Raw genomic sequence first — 25,042 nt, forward strand, 5'->3', positions numbered from 1 at the left:
ATGATCACCTAAGATCCTATATTCAGGTTTAACATTATCTGAAACTAATATCATAGTTTTTTAATCATATTTTAAACACATCATCTATGCTAAAGCCAGATAATTCCCCACAGATCCCCTCTCAGATTTGCAGTAAAAGGAATTGACCAAAGTGAAACAAATAAAACAGTTTCTCTAAAATATTGGCGGAGTTACGAGGGGGGGGGGGGGGGGGGGATTGGAGGGGGCACAGGGGGCACGTGCCCCCTAGTAGTCCAGGTCACCAAAAAAATTTCTAACATAATTTTATTGCTACTGAATCTGCTTATCTAGAGCGGAAATTAATCACAGCTTGATTTGACTTCTTAAACTGGCGTTAATTAACCGTATCTTCAACAACTTATCAGTGGGTGTGTAAATATTGACACCTGTGTGTAATGTCTCTTTGAAAAAGCTTTTATGAAAACTACATGCACATCTTGATTGGAATAGTAGGAATATTTTTATTGGTTTTAATACAATATTACAGATTAAGATTGATCATCAGGAAAGTAAGTAACAACTAAAATCTGTGTTTTAAAGAAGATGTTTAGTGTCAGGAATGTTGGTATCAATATGGGATATGTCTTCACAATAAAATACTCACACTACCATTTCTTGTGAATGAAATGCATTTTTTCTCCAAACTGTCCTTTATGTGACTGTCTTAAACAACAAAATTTTTATTTTCAAGGGAAACCAACAATTTGTGTTAAAAACGCCTTGCCCACCCCCTTTCCACAAAAAATGAATTGCCGTTGTTAAATATATATAATCATCAATAAAATGCTATTGTATTTTATAAGACCTACTTTATAACATAATCTGGGACTAATACATTTATCTATTAGTCCAAGCATACAGTAAATTAATATATGAATATTTGTCTTGTTTCAATTACCATGTATGAGGCTATGAATAGGTCACCATTACTGAGGATATGAATGGGGTTTACAGATAAGAGAATAATGGGCAAAAAGTTAGATTAGGAGCAGGACCTAAAACTATAGATAACAGAATAAAGAGATGATGAAATATAAAGAATAGATTAATTGATTGGTGGTTGCTTAATGTCCAGTGGCAAATATTTCATGCATGTTTAGGACGAATATAATAGAGATCAAAGAATAAAGAATAGAGTAAAATGGTAAAACTTAAAAGATATAGAAATATAGAAACAATGATCTGACCCCCCCCCCCCCCCACACACACACACCACAACCATTACCACCCACACTTGCATATATACATCCATATACAAATATCTAATTTTGGTTTCATGGTGCCCCCCCCCCCCTCCCTAGATATCGATGTTCTGGATCCACCCCTGTAAATTTTTACCACCTCAAAAATTTAATACTTTTATTAAATGGTAAATAAACTAAATTTATTCAGTATTTTCATCCATTTATATATATATCATTCAGATCTCTCAGGTTCTTCACTTATGATTTGATTTTTTTTAAATTGTTTTGCTAGCATGAGTGTTTCATGGAAATCTAAAAAAAAAAAAAAAAGAGCACAGATGCATGAATAAAAAGTTTAAAAATGAAGAGTATACAGGAACAAGTTTTTTTACTATAAATTCTCATCATAAGATCGTAAAATTAAATTAGAGAAAACATTTCAATGGCCTTTAATTACTTTTCTAATCAGAAGAGTTAATTTAAAAATGTGTTGGTTTTTTTGTTAAACAAAAAAGAGACCATTTGGCATTTTTCTTAATCCAGTAGAGGAGAGAAAATTACATTGATTTGTTCTAAAAGCCTGACAATAAATGAAATGAGTGGTACTCAGTAAAATCTGTTTACATAACTCCTGTCAATTAAGATGTAAGAATGTCACATTAATTAGGTTCTATTGATAACAAATTAACTATATCTTGTTATAATGCATGAAAACCCCTGCTGAGGGCCTCTAGGTAAATTAGATGTACCTTTTGTCCAGGTAGATTATAAATTGGAATCTTATTATAACCAGGTTTTTTACCTGTTAAATTAGTCATGGAACATCATATATTTTCACTCTCTGTGATTTTTACATTTTTGCTTCAAAATGGTAAGTTTTATATTATTTGTTTTTACCAGAAAAATTAAATTTGAAATGCCGAATATTTTGATCAATATTAATTTTTTCTTTTTTTTTCAAATTTAAATTTAATATTCTATTTCACAAAGCAGATAAGGCCATTACACTTGTAATCTTATAAATAAGATTTAAAAAAACGACCATGAAAAAGATTTTTTGAATATTGCACTTTTTTAATAACATAACTAAAACACTACCTTCAAAACTTTGTACATGGTCTGAATTGTCCCATATATCTTACAATTTAACTGATGATCTATAAAAGGTTATTAGTACAAAAATGAAAATAAATAAATAAATAGATATCTTGGGGAAGAATTGCTGAAAAAAAATGCTTGAAGTTGATGAAGTGGGAGGTAACCCACTGAAATTCTTTTTTATTATACAGCAGAATTACATGATTGTTTTTAATAAGAAAAAAATAAGGATTTTAATAGTTAATCCCACTATTCAAACTGCAGGAAAAGCAATGAAACTTAAAATTATCACAACAAACGAACAGCACAAATGTATTTTACTATTTTAAGAAAAAGAAATTCTGATTCATAATTGAAAAAAAAAAACTAATTGGACTTCCATGTTGTAATCCTAAATGACTAATTTTCTTTGAAAACAACAGGATATGAATTTTCTTTTTATTGAGTTGATTTTAAATAAAATTTAAATCACTTATAACACTTGTGATATTGATAAATCACCTTTATTTGAACTTAATGACCAAGAAAGATAGGACAATATGCACATCTGATAACCTTTGTCATCACATTTTCCAAGGTCAAGATGTTATATCATATCACGATATCTTTTAATGTGCAAAATTTGTAATGAATCAGTTTATTGGTGAAATTTTAAAAGTCCCTTTAGTTTTGAAGGTCCATGATCTTATATGATAAATACATAGACTTTTTACAAATGTCACTCCAAACGCTGGCTTGATAGGAGCACCCCTTCTTTTTCAAAATCTGGATCTGCACCTGAGTCGTTCCTGTGTCAAGGGATATTCTGTCAATACCTATCTGCACATTATATTTACACTAGATAAAAAGCTAGAATAATACAAAAGAAGCTCAACTCAGGTTGGCCGAAGATGTTTTGAATAAAACCGTCTTTGGTGACAAATAATAAAATTTTTCTCTATCCATAACATAAAAATTAACAAATTTCAATCGGAAATAGCAGCAGCCCCAAAAAGGTATATATGCATTTAAAAAAGATTGCAATTTATGACTGATAAAATTTCTTTTGGGAAGTCCCTTTTATTCCTAATTTTCATACTTGACAGACAATTAGCATTAATTATGATGTCCCAATTTTACTTATGTAGTATACTGTGAAGAAAACAATAAATACAATTTATGTTCATTAATTGACAAGACATTTATAAATCATATACTGTATAGGTGTTAGACAAGCCATTCTGGTGTCATTGACAGGTCGAAATCTTTAGATACAATTACAGTTTTGTTTTAAAGGAGAGGGTTACTACTTAAAAAATCAAATATTTACTTTATTTATACTAAACTTTCTTAATGGAAAAGCCTTAAATGTAAAGTTAACAAGGGTCTATTATAATGGAAAAAGGGGGGTAACTCCTTTAAATGTTCACACATATGGTCCCAAAACCTTAATCAAAACATGGAAATAACATTTTATCACTATTTGACTTTATACAACCAGCAACTTACTGCCAATATGGCTACTTGTGATTCAAGATCATGGAAAGACAGGATATGAATTCATGAAAATAAAAAACAATACAATAATTGAAAAAAAATCCAATGACAAAATTTTTCAATGACACAATCCAAACCAAACATTAAGTAAGTTGAAATCGTCCAACTTGTGGAGAACTCTTATTCTTGAACATTAAAGGATCAGTACACAATGTATTTATAACATCTGGAATGTTGCTGAGGTTCAATACCCTTTTGTTTTAAATAAGTGATTAAATGATATAAAGCTTGAATCAGCAACTTATATTTCTAATTAATTTGAGAATGTGAAGTACTGGTATTCAGGTAAAAAGCCAAAACTTAATCTAATCTACAAAAAAATCAGTTTTTTATACTTAACAAAAGAATCTAAAATCTCTGCCCCAGGCTAATCAGTTAATTCTTATTTATTTCAAAGAAAAAACATGATAATTGATAGAAGACAAGAGAACGTGTTAAAAACTATTAACAGTTATACAGACTACACAAAAGTTATTTTTTTAGCATTTCTGTATCAATTTCAATCCATTGTTCTGCCATTTTGATAATCTTTTGTGGTATTCAGCTTGACTATGTTAATTCAGCATAAATTATATAACATTACTACCATTGTAATGACATGAATAAAATGTCATTCTATACATATTTTTTTTAATTTGCATACTATTGTGACTTAAATAATGGTGTAAGTAATTCAATAGCCTAAATGTCTACTTCTCTCTAATTACTTTGTATTCAAAGCACTTGTAAAACTTACATAAGATTGTATCATATTTTTTTGATATCCTTGTTAGGAAATAAAGAAAAAAGACCTTTGACCATAAGGAAGATTATATATGTATAGTTTAATCAATCATTTCTGCAAAAGGATGGAGTCCCCAATTTAAGTACAATTTCAATATGATTCTTTCTAAGCTAGCAGACTGAAACTGAAAATGTGAAATTGCATAGGCATGATGAAAGGGCTTTCCCCTGTAAATATTGCTCTAAAAAGTGAAATGTAACAAGAAAAGAAATGTTTAACCTTTAAAAAACAAAAAACCTTTCTACAATCTCATTTTGCCAAAAAAAACCCTGAAAATAATCCTGTTACCACTGGACATTTTCGACAAGATAGATTCATCAACGGACTAAGTCAGATCATTTGCAGATATTATTAGGGAGGGGGGTTACTTTGGACTAATTGCAATGTGAAGGACGCACGGTGTAATAATTTCCATCGGACGTGTCATTGTATTATATCAAGATCAAGATGTTAAATATTCGTAATTTATATCTGGGTCTTTTTTTATTGCTTTCAATCAAATTTTATTTTCATCTTTTTCTATGGTATTGTTAATCTAACCATTCTTTAATTAGACATCAAATTTTATCAGATTAAGGGGCTTGAGCATATGTGAAAAATTTCGTGGAATCCAAATATAGATCAACACTACAAGTACTTTAAATGAACTGTGACAATCCTTAAAAGCTTGGTATAAACATTTAACATTATGTATGTGATCAATACAAATTATGTCACAAGCAAATGCAGTTTGACATTTAAAAAGACAAAGTAAATCTTTAAATACAATGCTATAATCTTTGTAGGCTCATTTATGCACCATGAAAACTTCCTTCAGTCTCCAATGAAGCAAGTACCAAATTTAATAGTTCATTGCTCTTTACATATCGCTTTTTATCTAAGTTAATTAAATTCTGCATATTTCAATAAAGCATGTTCGTTGATTATACAGTCACCTGATTTTAACACTTTTATAGTATATACATATAAATATTGATAACATGTACATAATACTATTTGACATCTTGACTCATGCAAGAGGACTTGTTCATTTAAATTTATATCTAGTAGATCAACAGTGGGTGGACCTGCATTATAGAGTAATAAAACAAATTCTGCATATTTCAATAAAGCATGTTTGTTGATTATACAGTCACCTGATTTTAACACTTTTATAGTATATACATATACATATTGATAACATATACATAATACTATTTCACATCTTGACTAATGCCAGAGAACTTTCTTGTTTATATCTATAGATTAACAGTGGCTGGACCTGCATTATAAAGTAATAAAACAAAAACTTAAAAAAAGTACTGGAATAGAAACAACAAAAAATATCTTTATACAAAAAAATGTAAAATATGTATCATTATACTAAACAACCACTTCTTAAACTTATTGCTGTTCAAGCAATGCCTAACACTACAATTTATGCTTAAACCTTCTTCAAAGCTATCTGATCATTTCACTTTTTTAAGTGGCACAAATTTATAAAAGTGACATACAAGTCAATATAAGAGGATATGAATTCAGCAACCTTGGTAAATGAGTACTTATACCAGTAGTATACTTCAATATTCTAGCAACAAAGATAGGTTAAAAAGTTAAAATAAACACACAGATTTAATTTTAAACGAAATCTTAAAACTATAAAATGTGAAAAGTGTACATATCATTGTAATAACATATACTTTGAACTATATTAGAAAGCTAGGAATCCAAAAATGAATGCAAAGCATCTTCTTTAAACTGAGTTCTTCAAAATCAAGCATTTGAGTATATGCAGAAAGAATTTGGGAATATATATACCTGATTTATGAAGATTTTGATGTCAATATTATGGCTTTATTGTAAGTCATCAAATTCACAATTTAACTAGTAGAGAGGGAAGGCTACTAATGCTAGGTTTCATTTCTAATTTCAGATGCAGCTAAATGGACATATGATGGTGATTTAGGTAAGTTTGATAAAACAAACAAAATGATGCATGCAATGTAAGACACAGTGCAAGTGTATCTGTAACATATTAAAAATTTATTTTGACTATTCTGGTTCAAATTTATAAGTTGATGTGGTTACTGCAACTATATAGATAAACAAAAATTAAGAGAAGTGGTTTGTAACCTTTTTTTTTTTTAATTTTCAAAAATGAAAAAAATAGGGCAAATAGATGCCGTACGTAGTAAAAAAAAATCTTAATTAAATTTTGTCTGTTTTCTAATTGATTATTTACCCAACACAAAGTGAAAAGCTCTATTGCAACTATAGAAATGAAGTTTCTCTACTCAACTTTAAAAAAAAATTTCAGTCAATACTTCCAAGTTTTTCCATTTGAAACAAAAGTTATATGTAACCCATAAACACCAAAACTAAGAAAACTGGGTCTGCAAAGAGGTGGTGTATTTTTAGTGTTGCTGGGTATAAATACAAAACATTCTGTAAAATACAAGTCATACATTTCATTATAAATAGATGAATCCAATTTTCATATAAAACTTTGTCATGTTAAAATCCTGGTGACAAGAGTAATCTGTTACTGGCCAGTATGAAACATATATTTATTTTGTCAAGCAACAGTAAAAAAACTCCTAAGAGACATATTTACTTTTACATAACAAGGAAATGATTTTAAAGTTAAATGTCGACATATAACTTTGATCCAAATACAAAGTAGTAAGTCATTTTTTTCTGTTAATCTTTAAAATGATACATCAAAATATAACTGCATTTCGTAATACATTATGAAATAGTTATTTTGTAAAAACGCTAAAACATTTTGCAGGATTATGTAATTCTTTTGATACAAATTTCACAACACCGTAATTTTTCATCATGATATAACATATTGGATATTAAGGCCTGTGCAGGGTTTTTATTGACCGACTTAAACAGATTCATTTTACTTCCATGAACAGACATATCAATTCTTAATACTGTGAATTCACAAATTATTGCGTGCACTTATTATTGCAATTTTTGAAGAATGGACAAAAATGCGAGATTTATTATTGCGATTTAAGAAAAATCTGAATACAGATATCTGTATCAAATATCAGATGCGGGTTCTTATTATTGCGATACTCAACCAGTAGCATTATTCGCATTAATAAAAACCTCGCAATAATTTCTAAATTTACAGTAGTGAGATTTCAGCAAAAATATAAAATGATTAAGGGATTATAAAACACCAATTTAGTTACTTATGATTACATTAAGATTTATCACAATTTAAGTAAGTAAAATTGATGTTTTTATACCATGGCTAAAAAGTGTGATCGCATAGTATGTGAATACTAAGTACCTTAAAAAAAAAATTGATTCTATTACCAGTAGCCGTCTCATGTTTTTTATGTCGTCGTATTGGTGTCTCATTTGACCTGTAACCCACTTCTCCATTTACCGGTACTCATATCATTTTCCATATATATATACATATGAGAAAGTTATGACAATGAATTATCATTTTGAAAAATAACTTAATACATTATTTAAATATTTCTGTCATTCTTATGTATTCAAATCATAATGAGAGTCAGTAAAAATATATAAAAGATGTCAGAGATGTTTGATTACCTAATTACCAGGCCTTTCAAAATAAGCAAACCTGATATCACCCTCCAAATGATTACAAAGCATAAATATCTTTTTCATTGGGAATCATATACCACACCTCTTTATGAGGGTCTGGATGCGGGATAATGGACGAAAAATATAAAGAATAGAGAAAAATGGACCAAAAATGTAAAGAATAGAGAATAATGGGGTGCTAAAATATAACGAATAGCGAATAATGGGTAAAACATATAAAGGAAAGAGAATATATAAATGGCCTAAAATTTAAGAATACAGAAATGAAGGACCCCCTTTCACATCCTCCTTTATATTTGTATAGATTTTGATTATCAAAATGATATGACAGTAGAATCACATTTTTTATATCATAATTATCACAGAAAAATTGAGTTATTATTTGAATACTGGGTATTCTTAAATGAAAAGCCTTACTATTTCATCTTGCTACTTGCACCTATCTTAACTCAAACTCCTGACTTACCTTAAACCTAACCAACTAATAACCTTTATCATACCCTGGCCCTAAACTGAACCATAACAAAAAAAAATGTAAGGTCCACTATACTGAATGAAGGCCAAATTGGAAATAAATCTTATCAAATCAAAATTTATGTCAAACAAAAAAAAATCCATTTTTATCTACTGAATATGTGCCCTCTTTTCTTATTTTCTGTATTAAAGGTTTATTTAGTTGTAAACAAAAATAGTCATGTTAAAGGTGACCTCTGTCACCTTCAAATCCTGGTAATATATTCAGCTGAGACATCATAATGATTATTTTTTAAACACAATAATAAATGTTTCTACTTGTGTGTGTTCCTCCCAAAATTATATACCATGTTAACTAAACAATGTAGCAATATAACAATAAAGCATCTTTGACATGAGCAATTGAAATGAAGCACAAAAGTCAATATTTTCAACTATACATTAAAGAGCTCTTAAAATTGAAAATTACTGCATGACTTATCAATATATTTACATCAAATAAATGTAAACCATATTTACAAAAGTTATTGTAAAGTGTGATTACAATACAACATCATATTACTTCTCATTATCATAAATACAAAGATGTGCAAAAATTGCTGACAAGTGCAACCTATCCATCTATTCATGAAATACTACACTTCCTGCATGTTAAACAGATAAGTCATATTGTGGTTGCTGTAAAACTGAAAGGTTAAAGTCTTTGACCTTACCAACTTCCCTTTAATATTTAGTGGCAGTCAAAAGTCTTTTTAATTTTGTCTCCCATCCTGACTTATCTCCCCTATTTATATGAATAAAATAAAGTTTAGTGCATGGATAAATTTTGTACATGGGTCTGTCCTCATATTCATCCTTTAATTTTCATCTTATAATTTTTGTTATTTAGAAGGTCTTTTTTAATTCTACATACTGTAGTATAAAATGTATTAAAAAAAAATACCAAACTCCAAGGTGATTCAAAAAGGGGGAAATACATAAAACATGACAAAATCAAACGCTAGATTATAATTATCATTAAACTCAACACCATTAAATAATTTCAAATAGAGCAGTAAAATTCATATATAAATGGAAAAAGTTCATTTCTTGAATAGGCAATTTTGTAGTTGAAGGACAATATATGGTTAACTTACTAATTTATTAGATTGGGTATTTCATTTCAAACTGATGGTATAATGTTCCTAATAAAAAAATAGTGCCCAAAATAGTTTATTGAACTCTAGCATTTCTTACCAAGTGAACCCAGATTGATTTTGCATGTTTTTTAAGTTTTAAATTTGAGCATAAAGAAATTCCATCAGACAACAGGAAATTTGGAGTAAATGTAAACAACCTAGCTAAGTCTTCTGAAATTGGACTTCTATTTTGTACATTACATACCAGAAGCTGTTTTTTAAGAATTCCTATTTAGAAATTAAACAAAATATCTATTTATCAAGTTTTTCTTGCAGGTCCAAAACACTGGCATAAGCTTTTCCCAGATGGATGTTCTGGCAAACAACAGTCACCAATTGATATAACAACTAGAAGTTCAGAACATGATCCTAAATTGAAAGATTTTGCTATTTGGCATGACCCTCCAAAACCTGGATCACTATTTAAAGTGAAAAACAATGGACATTCAAGTAAGTTGTGTTTAGTGTCACAATGAATGTTTTCAAAGTACATACACTGCATATAAAAATACCATTGAATGATGATAATCTGATTACAGATAAAATTATTAGATTATACACTGTGAAATTGAAAACATTTCTATTGTTCATAATTGATTGACAGAAATATAATATACACACAAGTTCAATAGATCAGCTGTTAACCAAACACTGACAAGAGAAAAAACATTCAATTTTAACATTTGAATGGTTGGTGAAAAGTACAATCATATGCATTGACTTGTATTCAGATGATGAACAATCAATGGCATTTTTAAATGCATAGTAACAATATACATTATCAAAACTATGATGTGCCATGTGTCTCTATTGATCCCTCTCCAATGTAAAAAGCAATGGATTTTCAAGAAAATATGTCACCAATTTGCTTCTGTGAAATTGGTGAAACCATGTAAGTTTTGGTAATAAATTGAAACATTTGGAATAAATCTATTATGAAGTTTATGTAAGACCTACAACTTGAAAAATGTTACTGAGTTCTCTTCTTGGTGTTACATTTCCATACAGAAATAGCAACAACAGAAATAATTTATTGTAAACTGTAGTAGTAACACATTAATTAATTGCTCTTAAAATTTTTTTATAACTGGTATTTAATTATTTGTAGACAAAATTTGCATAACCATACATTAATTTGCATATTTTAATTCTTTAAAATTCAAAATGGAAAGTGAGTGTATTACATTGAGAAGAAGGACATGGAGAAAATATTTATAGATTTTTTGTGTGCCAAAGATTTGAACTGCTTTAAAAAAAATGAATTTTAACCTATTTATGCATACCACTTGTCAAAACATAAACAAACAGGAAAGAATAATGATCTTTTCTCCAAAAAATAAGAAAAGCGGTAGGGCCAATGTTTTACCTGAAAAATATCACACAAGGTATTTTTTCATAATGTCTTTCAAATATAACTACAATTCAAAGTATCACAAACTCAATAGTATACTTTGGAGTTCTAAAATATAGTTCCCTATTTGTAAGCAATTTCAAATGCACTAAGAAGGCTCAAAACAACACTTTTAACAGTTTTTTGGAAAATTTGAGCATTCATCCAACAGAGTGTATTGATATAATATTTGCTGTGTTTGAAAACCTTCATCAAGAATACAGGAACACTCTGTGTAAAGCTATGTGCATATGCTTTGAGAGCTTTTATAAAAAAGGCCCTAAATTTAAACAAGTTCTTCATTTACAAAAGTCATAAGAGGGCATCCGATAGAAGATTAGTAAACTAATTACATACAGAATTTATTATCTTCATTACCATATTTGAGTAATTATAACTTTTTAGTCATATTGTATGCTACAAAATTATCACACCTGAAATCCCTACATTTTGTTTGCTTTATTAATGAAAATATTGTTTCTCATATTTCAGTAACTATTGAGACTTTAGGACCATTTCATGTGACAAATGGTGGTCTACCAGCAGTTTATTCAACAGCCCAGTTTCACTTTCACTGGGGCCATGCTAATCATCAAGGCTCAGAGCATCTCATTGACAGCAGAGCAAGCCCCCTTGAGGTAATTTGATATAGAAATCAACCAAAAACCCTAAGAATTCTGATAGTGTTCTAATCATGTCAATGTATATGGCACACCATTTACACAATAAAAATGATTAAAAAAGTCATAGTTGTACCTTAAATTGCCAAACACAAATTCCCTTAAAATAGGATGCAACATTAACAAAACGATGAAAAATGTTTATATTACATAAAGAAGCATCTTTTGAATCATAGCACTGAAATTCAAAATGAAGAAAAAGAAAGCATTTAGAAAATATTATTGCAAGCATACACAGAGATAGCTGTTGAACAAAAGCTCATATGGTCCTTGTGATATTTTTTTTCTTCAATTAATGGATTATTAAAATATATCAAAAGGACCATAACAGCTACAGCTCTGCACCTGAGAGAGAAAGACAGAAAGAGGGAGAGAGAGAAATATCTTAAGTGTTTCAGCGAGTCAAGAAGTTTCATTGAAATGCTTAGAAATGATTGAAAGGATTTTAATTTAAATAGCAGTACATCCTTAGTTGTATTTTTAATTTTTACATCTTTATTTCAGTTACATGTTGTTAACTATGACAGCGACAACTACCAAAGTCTACCAATGGCCATGGTAAAACCTCAAGGATTGGCAGTATTAGGGGTTATGTATGAGGTATGCTTAATAAATCATAGCCATATATACCTTATTTTAAAGGTGTTTTCTAGAATAACATTTAACAGAAATGCTCAGAGCATAAATTTGGAAAGGGAAAGATAAAATTAGAGGGTTGATGGAGGGTGAATATTATCAAATGCAGTCTATAAAAGATCATATGGATATATATGGACAAATATTTGACAGGTCAGGCTAAGCAGCAAATATATGAACCTAATTGTGACCTATGTCAATATAAGCCCTTTCAGTCTTTAAGTTAGTTATCCATTTCTCAAGGTTTTTTTTATTGATTGGAAAGGCTAGTTCAAACAGTTTATTAATTGAGCAACTTACAAAATTCAATATTGAATTAATTCATTAAAAAACATAAACATGCTGTTAGTCTCACTATAAACAATTAAAATAATTTACTATCATTTATTTATGATGATTTTTGTGGGGTTTTTTTTTCTTTTCCCAGAGGTGGGCATCTTATTGACAAATATCCAACTGCTCTTATTGTTTACATTCAAATAAACTATAACAGATTATCTCTATTATCAACTTAAATATACAATTTCAATATTCCTGAAATTTCTAGAAACCAACAAATTTTATTTCTAAATTGTTATTTCAGTGGGGAGAAGTAGTTTTAAATCACATTGTTTTGAGTAAACAAAACTACTTTTTTTATCATGGTATCTGGATAGGACTTGAAACCATTAAACATGTAATAAATTTGTCAGATTTATTTGGTGAAAATAAAAACCATGTCTGAACCACCATAAGATTTTTGTTTTCTCATAAATCATGACATGTATGTTTGTTTCCTTTTTTATATATTTTAAAAGTGTAAATAAATTAGATAAGTATAAATAATTTATATCTAAATTGTCCTCTAAAATTTGTATCAAGTAATCTTGAAAAAATATACCTGTGAAAAGTTCATTTGGTGCAGTACTGTAGTATCGACATGTATTACAATATCTTTTATGTATTTGTATGAAATTAAAGTGCTTTCATTTGTCTGCAATCTATGATTTTCCAACCCTAATATCTATTTGCAAAAGCTATGTTTAATACAGATAAGCAGAGTTTCCTCAAAATAGTCTAAACATGATAGGGGGAGGGGGTCAAAATCAGAAGTCTGAGAAAGACAAGGCCAAAAGAAAAAAAAAAACAACAAAAAAAAAACAGCAAAACTAATGCCATCAAAAACAATTTTAAAAGTCCCAAAAAAATTACTTTTGCATGATTCTTAAGGAAGTTCAACAAAGTTCAATATGTTGGATTGCAAAGAAATACTAAACAAAAAAGTGCCCAATTTTTTCATTGGCACCTATACCTTACCACAATTGCGAGGTTTGTCCTGATCAATTTTAATTGTTGACTTTCTGTACCACTTTGAAGGCTTTTTTTCACAAAAAAGATAAGTGTACTAAAAGGCTCAAAGAAAGCAAATTATCTGTGAACTTCTAAACAATTTTTTGCTAGAGGTAAGGTTTAGGAAATTAGGAGATGGCTAAATCACTGGTAGCTGGCACATATTGAGAACCTTGGTAGTGTACTATTTGTTAAATGTTTATTTTAATGGACTAAACACAGGGACCAGACGGGTTTGTCCTATAACACAAGCCTTGTTGAGGGGAATTGTTTTGCCCTTTTGAGTAACAAGAGTCAAAATATTTGGCCATTTATCAACATGGCCATCAGCATAGCTGTTGTTAGCATTTCCAATTAGTTACTTATTTTATCCACATTTAATTCCAGTTTATTAATTTGGACAAATGTTTGAAAACTGGACATTCCCTGTTTCCATTCTCAATTATAAGAATTAATTTCAGTATAAATTTTTTTTTAATTTCAGATTGGTGAAGAAGATAATGCAGCCTTAGAACCAATCATACAGGCGATGAAACATGTTGAAGATCCAGGTAAGATATGATATCATTTTTAATTCTTCAGGGTCTCATTTCTTTATTCTTTAATATTTTAGACCATTTTTCTCTATTTTTCATACTTTAGCTACCCAAAATTCTCTATTTTATCATTGTTTTCTATTCTTTATTTTTATTGCCCTTTATTCTGCACTTTTTCCACACTATTCTCTATTCTGTAAAACCCATCTTATCTTATACTGTCAGCCTCTACTGGCAATATATGTGTGAGTGACACTGTGACTTCATTCCAGAATTTATCTTCATCTAATATTAAATCCAGCTAGTACTCAATGTCATTAGCTTGACCTAAGTATATGTATGTACTTGTTTTTGATATTTTCGTTCTTTGTACTGAAAGTGCATGTAATATCTAAAATTAAAAGTATAACTTATAATAGCCATCGACCCTCAGAATGGAACATAAAGTAAAGGAAATCAACAAACCAGCAAACTTAATTAAAAGGTAATAGATGGCCTTAAAATGACTAGGATTCATTAACAGGACAAAAAAAAAGATATGATACAAGATAAAGATGAAAAAGAATAATAAAATTATTATGTAGAACACAATATAAAGACAAATGTTTTGGAGCAAACAAATTGCCTTACTCAGTGTTGATACTAATAATATATTTATAAATAATGAACTTCCAAACATAATTTTATATTTCTATTTTGCAGAGGATGGGCATGATCATGAAATTCCAGCCCAGCGAATCAGAAACTTCCTTCCTGAAGACACATCTAAGTACTACCGATACAATGGCTCTCTGACAACACCTGGATGTTTCGAGAGTGTTATCTGGACAGTTTTTCATGACCCAATGTACATTTCACTCAGACAGGTTCGTTTAATAAAAAGCATCAGCAAAAAGACAAATTAACATTTTCCTATGTCCAAGAGTTAATCTTCTAATCTCCCTGCTTTGATTTTCTAATATCTTCACAAAGAACCATAGAAATTCGTTTAAAGTTACGTTTCTGTTATATATTAGTCTTCTGACAACAGGTTCTGACATATGAATGGAAAATAAAAAATTAAGCTTTTGTCAAGTGTAAACTTTGCCTACCATATTTCCATTTAAAGTAAAGCATTGTTTTTTTGCAGATGATGGCATTTAGAAAAATTCTACAAAACAAAAGACATAAAGGTAAAAAACATCATAAACGTGAAACAAAAGATGAAAAACTGGTAGAGGAAGTATTGGAAGAGTCTGGTATGGCAGGAGACAAGCTTCAACAAATGGAGCTAGAGATGACACTTGAGGAGGACAAGGCTAAAGATAATGTACCAACAGAAACTCCTATATTAGGAGAACCACCAAAGAAGTTTTACCTACACCATGGGGAAAATCCAAACACAGATAAGATGCAGAATGTGAGTCAAAGTGGCCAGGAACAGTCTTATCATACAGAATCTGAAAGTGAAAAACGTCTAGAAAAGATTGTTGTGAAGCTAGAACATGAAAATGAACAACTGATTGAAGAGATTGAGAGACTTAAACTAGTCGACAATTTTAGGCCAGTTCAACCCTTAAATGGAAGAAAAATATATAGAAGTTTTGATAGTTTTGTAAGAAAACCGGCCTCACAGGAGATTAAAGATAGCACAGAACCATGTAACTCATCTATAAAAATTCTATCATCATGGACTGTATTACTGGTAACAATTTTCTTATCATTTTTAAGATGAGATGAATAATTTCATTAATATTTTGAAAAAATCAAAGATATTGTCCAACAAGAAGGAAAAAATATAGGAAGAAATACAATAGCACAGGAAAATCCATTATCATATGATATCATTACAAAATTTATTTTAGGATATTGAATATGTTTTAATAATCAAGTTTTAACTCATTCTCTATGTACATTAACACATATATGAAAATCTAGTGTCATATAACAGGAATTAAGGCATTTTTTTTATACCATTATGAAATTTTATGTATATTTTACTACATATACTTGGAAAAGCATCTCAGATTATAGCTCCTTAGAACAAGGGGTATATCCAATGGCTATTTATGCTTTTTAATTGAGGAAAAGTATAATGTATAAATGTACAAAAATCTTGTATTCATGAACTGTTGTTTTTGTAAATATTTTTATGTGATATCAGTGTGTGTCAAACTTTTTACCTTATACAGATTTTATTTTATGGAGATTTACTTGATTAAAAAGGTTGAAAAAAATAAACGTGCTTGTTTCTTTTTAATTAGATCTGAAGGTCAATGACAACATTTGCTGTCTAGTGTCATGAGTTTGTACTTATCTGGCTTCCCATACTTTTGATCACTTTTTGAAAATCCAGTAAAGCAGTGATTTGTATGCAACAAATTTGTTAAGTCATAAGACATTAAGCTTTCTTTAGAGTATGTGTATGCAATACAATTACAAACATTAGCGTTGAAGAGCTTTTAAAATCGACAAAACAAAAGCACATCCAACCATACATACATAACAAGACATGCACAAATACAATTAAACATAGACAGCAAGAGTTCATATAAAATTAATCCTGCATATAACATAAAATTTCTATTAAGCAGCTTAAACACACATATGGGGTAAATCAAAATGCAAAGGTAAAAGGGCTGGCAACATAAAAAAAGCACATAGAGATTAGTTAAATAAACAAAATAAACAATATCATCAATAAATGAAAGGCAAAGCTTGATACGTTTTTTGGCATGTTCATTACTTCATCCAAAGAATTTGTCCAACCCAGCCAATCTGCATGTATGAAGGGACAAACAAACTGATGGATGAGTGTTTAATAAATGATGATGAAGGATGCAGCTTAATACATTATCATTTTTGCTTCAACCAGTACAAATATGCCACTGAAACTTCATGAACATCATTGCATTGTATGTAACTATTTTCAATATAATAATGAAGGAGATGTCCTAACAATGATTCTTGTGGCTTGATAAAAAAAAATCTGTTGTGGTTGTGGTTTACAGAATAGAGAATAATGGGCAAAAAAATTTAAAGAATGGAGAAAAATGGACCAAAAAAATAAAGGATAGAGAGTATTGAGGTTCTAAAATATAAAGAATAGAGAATAATGGGCAAAAAGTATAAAGAATAGAGAAAAATGGCATAAAAAACTAAAGAATACAAAAAAGGGCTGGCAACATAAAAAAAGCACATAGAGATTAGTTAAATAAACAAAATAAACAATATCATCAATAAATGAAGGCCAAAGCTTGATACGTTTTTTGGCATGTTCATTACTTCATCCAAAGAATTTGTCCAACCCAGCCAATCTGCATGTATGAAGGGACAAACAAACTGATGGATGAGTGTTTAATAAATGATGATGAAGGATGCAGCTTAATACATTATCATTTTTGCTTCAACCAGTACAAATATGCCACTGAAACTTCATGAACATCATTGCATTGTATGTAACTATTTTCAATATAATAATGAATGAGATGTCCTAACAATGATTCTTGTGGCTTTATAAAAAAAATCTGTTGATGAATCACAGGTTATAAAAGAGGTTGTGGATGGGGTTTACAGAAAAGAGAATAATGAGCAAAAAATTAAAAGAATGGAGAAAAATGGACCAAAAAAATTAAGGATAAAGAGTATTGAGGTTCTAAAATATAAAGAATAGAGAATAATGGGCAAAAAGTATAAAGAATAGAGAAAAATGTCATAAAAAACTAAAGAATACAAAAATGAAGGACCCCCCCCCCCCCCCCATTCAGACCCTCATAAAAATCTGTGGAAAAGTTCCTTGTAGTTGTGTATAAACTCGTAACTTTTAAGAGTTATGAACTTTAACCCTTTGTCTACCTCCTTAAATTGTGTTGAAGTTAAATCTTTGTTTGCAGCAGTTTTGTTTTCAATATAGGAGTAGTTTGTGTACACTGCTTGTACCTGTGATTCCAGGTTCACAAGTAGCCTTCAAAATAAAGAAAAATGTGGTACTATTGCCAATGAGACAACTGTAACCCATAAAAATCCAAATAACATGGATGTTAGCAACTATAGATAACTGCATCACCTGCAACAATGGGTAAAACCATATCCTATATTCAACTATAAAAGGTTCTGACATAACAAAATATGAAACAAGTCATAAACTTTCATCATTCATTGGAGGCCGAATGTTGACCTCTGGGTGTGGTCCTTTTATTTTTGCATTGTTGTTAGGTTGCTGTCTCACTGATGTATGCTCAATACTTCTATTATTCATAATATTAAAGGGTAATAAACAAACTGCTACAAACAGAGACTCCAACATAAATCAAGTGTAAACAAAATGATGAACATTATTCCAGATGTGCATGCTGTCTTTCATTAACTAATGAAGGCAAAACTTGATACGTTTTTGTGTTCTTTACTTCATCCAAAAAATTTGCCCAACCTTGCCAATCTTCATGTATGAAGGGACAAAAAAACTGATGGATGAGTGGTTAATAAATGTTAATGCAGAATGCAGCTTAATGCAACATCTGTAGGCAAATAGGAGCTTAATCATGCATCATTTTTCCTGCAATGGCAGATTCTGCTTGAAAAGTAAGATAGCGAAAATAACCATCCAACCTGGACTATGAATTTGAATTACTGGTAATATTTTTGATTTGCCCTTTTAACCCACTTATTTCTTAGAACCAATTTATTTGTAAAGGATGAAGGCATATACATTTTTTCTCCACGGAATTTTTTGGAACAAACACATCAAAATTCTGCCTTACATAAAAATATGACTTCATGAATTCCTCATAGAAACTATTGTATAGTGAGTACAAATATAACTTGTTTGATATCTTAAATGATCAAGAACATGAGTAAACTTGAGAATGGAAATGGGGAATGTGTCAAAGAGACAACAACCCAACCAAAGAGCAGAGTACATAGTTAAAGAAACACATGAAGAAACATCTAATACATAAATGAAGAATTATTATCCTGTTTTGTGATAGAGAAAGAACAACTGGTTATATAGGATGGATTTCACATCCAGAGACTAAATGGCATCCTGTAGGACATAAACTATAACTTTTTAGAGAATTTCAACATATCCCATTTTCTCTGAATCATATAATATGAAACTAAAATTATTTCTTTTCACAGCAGCATTGCACACAGTTTTAAAAGAGGTGAGGTTACAATATTACAAATCCAATTATCAGAAAATAATTGGTTTTAGAACTCATTCTTATCAATATAGAAATTCTGAAAATTTTGTAATTTTAATTACAAATGTCGCTTGTAGCATACATACATATACAACTGCTTAATTACATGTACTCTTTTACACTTTACAAAACTGCCACCAGAAATAAACAGTAAAATCTATTTCTCTTTCTCAATAACACCCATTAACAATGAGCTGGAAGAAAATTTGAAAGGAAATCAGTGTTAAATTCATTACAATTCTCTAGATAATTTTCGTAATTAATCTTAATTAGACAAATCCTGTTGAAAACGAAATTTGCATAACTTGGAATACTAGTAGTTATTTTCACAAATTAAAGCTAGCTTAAAGTAGAAACATTTATAAATGTCTGAGCTAAAAAGCAATAATGCTTAATTATTCATTTCATATTGAATCAAGAGATATTCTAAAACAATAAAATTATCATTTAAGCACTTGAGATTATTCTGTGCAAATAGGTGCAATTATTTCTAAAACCAGTCCCAAATAATAGAAATGCAACATTCTAAAATGACATATGGCATTATCATTAGAAAATTCCTAAAATATTGTTATTTTTAAAGTGCTGTTTTTTCTTTTGCTTTTGTAAAATCAAAACAAGATGTGTAATTTTGTTAAAATAACCCACAAAAGCTGAGAGAGGGTATATATCATTTTCTGGTAAGAGATGTATTCACTATCCAGAGAGAGGGTATATATCATTTTCTGGTAACAGATGTATTCACTATCCAGAGAGAGGGTATATATCATTTTCTGGTAACAGATGTATTCACTATCCAGAGAGAGGGTATATATCATTTTCTGGTAACAGATGTATTCACTATCCAGAGAGAGGGTATATATCATTTTCTGGTAACAGATGTATTCACTATCCAGAGAGAGGGTATATATCATTTTCTGGTAACAGATGTATTCACTATCCAGAGAGAGGGTATATTTCATTTTCTGGTAACAGATGTATTCACTATCCAGAGAGAGGGTATATATCATTTTCTGGTAACAGATGTTTTCACTATCCAGTTGTTTAGATTTCGTTATAAAGAATAAAAGAGGAGTTATGATATGAGCCATTTCCTTGTTCTTGAAATTGTCACAAAAGACTCACTAAGAGCCTAAGTTGCTAAAATGGCAAAAATATGCAATTTTGATATTCATTTTCACCTTTGTAAACAATCTATTCTTTTTCTGGAATCAAATTAATTTTTTTTAGCTTTCAAGTTTATATGCATTCATATAAAATCAAGGTACTGGTATAAAATAATTGTTTTTTCTTCAGTAACAGGATTCAGATATTTACTTGCACAAAATTCAGAACAAAAATAAGTATGGAAGTTATTTACAAAGTCTTTAAAGCTCTCCCATAGTCAAATTTCCTCCTGCCACTTAACAGTCATCATAATAAAATAAATGATTTTAACATGATATGGTTACGAAATCTTGCATACAAAGTCACCTAGGACTCCAATAATCCCTTCATTTATTTAAAAAAGACCAAAAATAAAATTCCCAAGTCATATGGTTGCTATGTACTTTTCAAAGTCATTATTGATTTGAGAGTTCCAGGAAATTAACCAAAATGGGAATATTCACAGCTTGTAAATATGATGATTCCCAAAATATATGGTTTCTCAAAGATAGAATCCTTTGAAATCCAATTATTCCATATAAAAGCTTGGGTCAATACATTTATGTTGCTAGCTACCTTTCTTAAAAAGTAATGGGTATGAGAGTCTGTCAGGAAATTTATCAAATTTGGAACATGTCCTTTTGAAAGGAGTAGGTCCAGTAAGACCCCTTTTTGGCCCCAAAATATAGCAGTTTTACAAAATTGTTAAAATGTAAACTTTTAGCTATTTAATAGAAAGTAGAATACTTCTGTTACATAAACATGGGCTGTTTTTGACAATACAATGCACATGTATCTGGTAATAGCATCATTAAGTCATGTCACATTACTGAAATCTTCCAAATTTTAGCATTTTGGTTAATTTTTAGACGGTTTTCGTCTAAAATGGAAGTGGCCGCATTTGTGTTCATTCCTAATATTTAAATGCAAGTTGTATTTGATGATAATACATAACATATATAAAGGTTGAGAATGAACACGGATGCGGCCACTTTCGTTTTTGACAAAAACCATCTGAAAAGTGACATATTATGGCATATTTGATAGATTTTTCATATTTAAGCTTGAATTTGAGCGTCTTTAATGACTAAATCAGTTCAAATCTTTCACATAAACTAATTAAATCGACTGAAGTAGACACTTAAATGTTTAAAAAGTGTCCAAAATCTTTCATCAAATGAACCTGAATTTTGAGGCCAAAATCGGCCCTTACCGGACCTACTCCTTTAATTGTTCCATGAAAAATTTAGGTTATAGCATTTCCAAAAATATATGATTGGTAGGTGCATTTAAAAATCATTATTATTGGAATTGGAATTACACCCTTTTAAAATTAAATTCTTTAATATATAACTTTTCCCCATAATGTTTCCAAAAACTTTTGTTTGCTAGCCGTTTTTCTAATAGACTTCCAGGAAATTTACCTAGTAGTTCGACTCCAATTGTTTAAAAACCAATTGGTCTACTAGTATATGATTATGAAAGCTTTGGGTTAAATATTTTTCCAAAAATAAAGTTGCTTGACAAAAAAATGTGGGTCTAAGAGTGGGTCTAAGAAAATATAAACCCCTTAGCTCAATGAAACAAAAAAAACTAATCAATTATTTCAATGCTGCATTTGGCTTAACATTCATTTCTTTGTTTCACTTGTATCTTCAATTTACAAATTGGTACCGTAATATTTTGAATTTGCACATACGAAGCATTTATTTTGTGCAAATGAAGAAGCTGATTTGAGCAAATAATAAAAACGTCTATTTGACTTTTGAAAGATTTTGAGTTATTCCCCATTGTCTACCATACCCTACCTACCAAATGTGGCCGTCAAAACTATGTATTAATTTGAAGAAGAAAAATTCAACTACATAATATATATTAATCATAATCTAGTTTATTCCACAACATTCGAACATATACAAAGAAATATCATAAATATACTTCTACTGTTTTTAATTGTTGCTTATCAAATTCTACAGACAAGAAAGAAAAGTAAAGCATGATGCAAAGAATATATAAATGATATTAAAAAATGATAGACCAAAAGTATAACAAAGATGAATTCAACCATGGTCACTAATTTTCAAGCCTGTAGCCGCCAAACGTCATTATTCTAAAAGATAAAACAATAAACAATCCAAATTTACAACTACCATTAATTTTCTTGAATATCATTCGAATAAAACACATTTATTGTTACAATAAACAGAGAAAGAACAAGAAAACACCGACTCCTAATTTCATTTTCAATAAGGAAGAAAAATAGATCATTTCTCTTTTCGCCAATAAATTGTTGTGGGTAACTGGTTTCTTAATTAGAAGTGTCAAAATACAAATAAAATATAAACGATCAGTGATCATTACACTAATAAGAAACAGAGATAGCCAATTACCATACGTCTTGAAACAATACTTCTATTGTTTATCGGAATGTTTGGCGTACAGAACATGATGTTTTACGACTGTAAGTATTTCCAATAAGAAGAGAAATAACGATGACCGATGAGTAAGCGGTTAGAAACACAACGGAATGTTTTTTTCTTCAGCTATAGTTGATGCCATAAGAGGACTCCAAGCTGAACTTTGTCACTCTCGGATTTTATCAGATTCCGTTTTGCCAGAAATTATCTATTGTTTGTTTGATTACCGTTCTTCCTCAATTTTGAAAATTCTCCGTCTTGTTCTTTGGAAGTCTGATTTGTCATATTCCTTTCCTATATTCTCTTCGAAGGTCTTCGATTCTTTCCTTTAAGCAAAGTGAAGTACTCTGTTTTCTGCTCTTTGGTCGGGTTGTTGTCTCTTTAACACATTCCCCATTTCCATTCTCAATTTTAAAAAAAGGTTGACTGAGGTATTAGCAATATGGTCATCTGAAGGTCTCCCGTTAGCCATTAAAACCTATATTAAAGAAGGGTGCTTTTCGCTGTTTGAGGGTGAATAAATATACAGCAAAATCCCGGTCGAGACGTTAAATCCGATGCACAGTAAAGGTAAAAAGTATGTGACATTGCAAAGGTAAAATTTCTTTCCCTTTATTTTCAAGTGGCCATCCAAGTATTCCGCCATTCATCCAGGTCGACCCATGATCTACCTATTGTATTGATTGTTAATTTGTTCTTGTCTTAGATATGCATGAAATAGTTGCCACTGAACATTTAACAGGCAACAATCAATCAATCAAAGAGGTTATAAAAAGGCAGATCAAATAAAATGATAGAAGGCGACCGACTATACCATATACGCACTATGTATTTTTCTGTTAGTTCTTATAGAGATAATAATTATAGGTCATTGCAAACGGCGGCACGCACTGCCGGAAAACTGAGACCAAAACAACAGATCAATTTGGTACAGTAAAATCAATTGAGAAAGAGTAGAAGGAAACACGCAAGTAACTGGGGGCAAAAACAATGCCATTAGTCTTGTGCACATACTTAAATTTCATAGCATCCTCTGACGCAAACTACTAAGGCTTGGATATTGATGTGTTGATATTTTTGTTTCATTAAAACAGTCATTTTATTCTGAACTCTCCCGTAGCCCTGGTCACTCGCACAATAAAAAATAATTGAACTATGAACATCAATTGGCCAGAGATCCAAAGAAATAAAAAAAAAAAAACATTATCTCTTGACAACATTGGCTCATGCACTTTACTATAAAAACTTCAATCTAATTAAAAATTTATATCTGTATTAACTCGAAAGCTCGTATATATAAGTATTTCAGTATAACGAAATCAGAGATGTATATTTTAATTAGATTGTAAAAACTTTCATGTTCGAAAAATAATATGATATAAACATGAATTAGATAGGCTGCTTATCTTATTTGCATATTTATGGAAGTGGATATCATATCATACTTGATTAGAAAATATAACTTTGAATACAGTGCCAGACACAGAGTCGAGAATCACAATCACCGTGGCATGAGATATAATGCAGCAACATTCCATATATATACATATATGGTTTTGTATGAATACTTCTGCATAAAAACATTAGAGAAAAAAAAACATTGTTAAAATTCCAATCACTGAAGTATAAATGAAGGCGTTTCCAATAATCAATCGAAAAAGGGTTGATTTTGTTTAAGGTTCTTATTTATCATAGGACTCTTCAAGTATTTATGCATCCGTGGTAAAAGTGCTTCGGACGCACTAAACTTATGTTTATTTACTAGCAATGGGTTGATGCCACTGGTGGTGGATTGATTCCTGGCGGCATCATTAGCCCAGTATTCATGCAATGTTTCGTCATTGACATGATCATTAGCATACATTTCTTAAACT

General features: G+C 30.0%; 2 protein-coding genes across 2 annotated transcripts in view; one reads left to right on the top strand and one right to left on the bottom strand.

Annotated features, from left to right (window-relative positions):
- LOC127735017 (phosphatidylinositide phosphatase SAC2-like) overlaps window positions 1-25,042 on the bottom strand; it is a 249,641-nt gene that overhangs the window by 18,271 nt on the left and 206,328 nt on the right. The window lies entirely within an intron of this gene.
- On the top strand, window positions 1,966-16,642 carry LOC127735019 (carbonic anhydrase 14-like). The gene is made up of 8 exons (XM_052245085.1): window positions 1,966-2,076; window positions 6,536-6,568; window positions 10,128-10,301; window positions 11,734-11,879; window positions 12,426-12,521; window positions 14,371-14,437; window positions 15,125-15,288; window positions 15,552-16,642. The coding sequence occupies exons 1-8, from the start codon at window positions 2,022-2,024 to the stop codon at window positions 16,134-16,136; spliced, it is 1,320 nt and encodes a 439-aa protein (XP_052101045.1). The 5' UTR covers window positions 1,966-2,021; the 3' UTR covers window positions 16,137-16,642.

The sequence above is a fragment of the Mytilus californianus genome, unplaced genomic scaffold, assembly GCF_021869535.1.
Source record: "Mytilus californianus isolate M0D057914Y unplaced genomic scaffold, xbMytCali1.0.p SCAF_3, whole genome shotgun sequence".
Taxonomy (NCBI): Eukaryota; Metazoa; Mollusca; class Bivalvia; order Mytilida; family Mytilidae; genus Mytilus; species Mytilus californianus.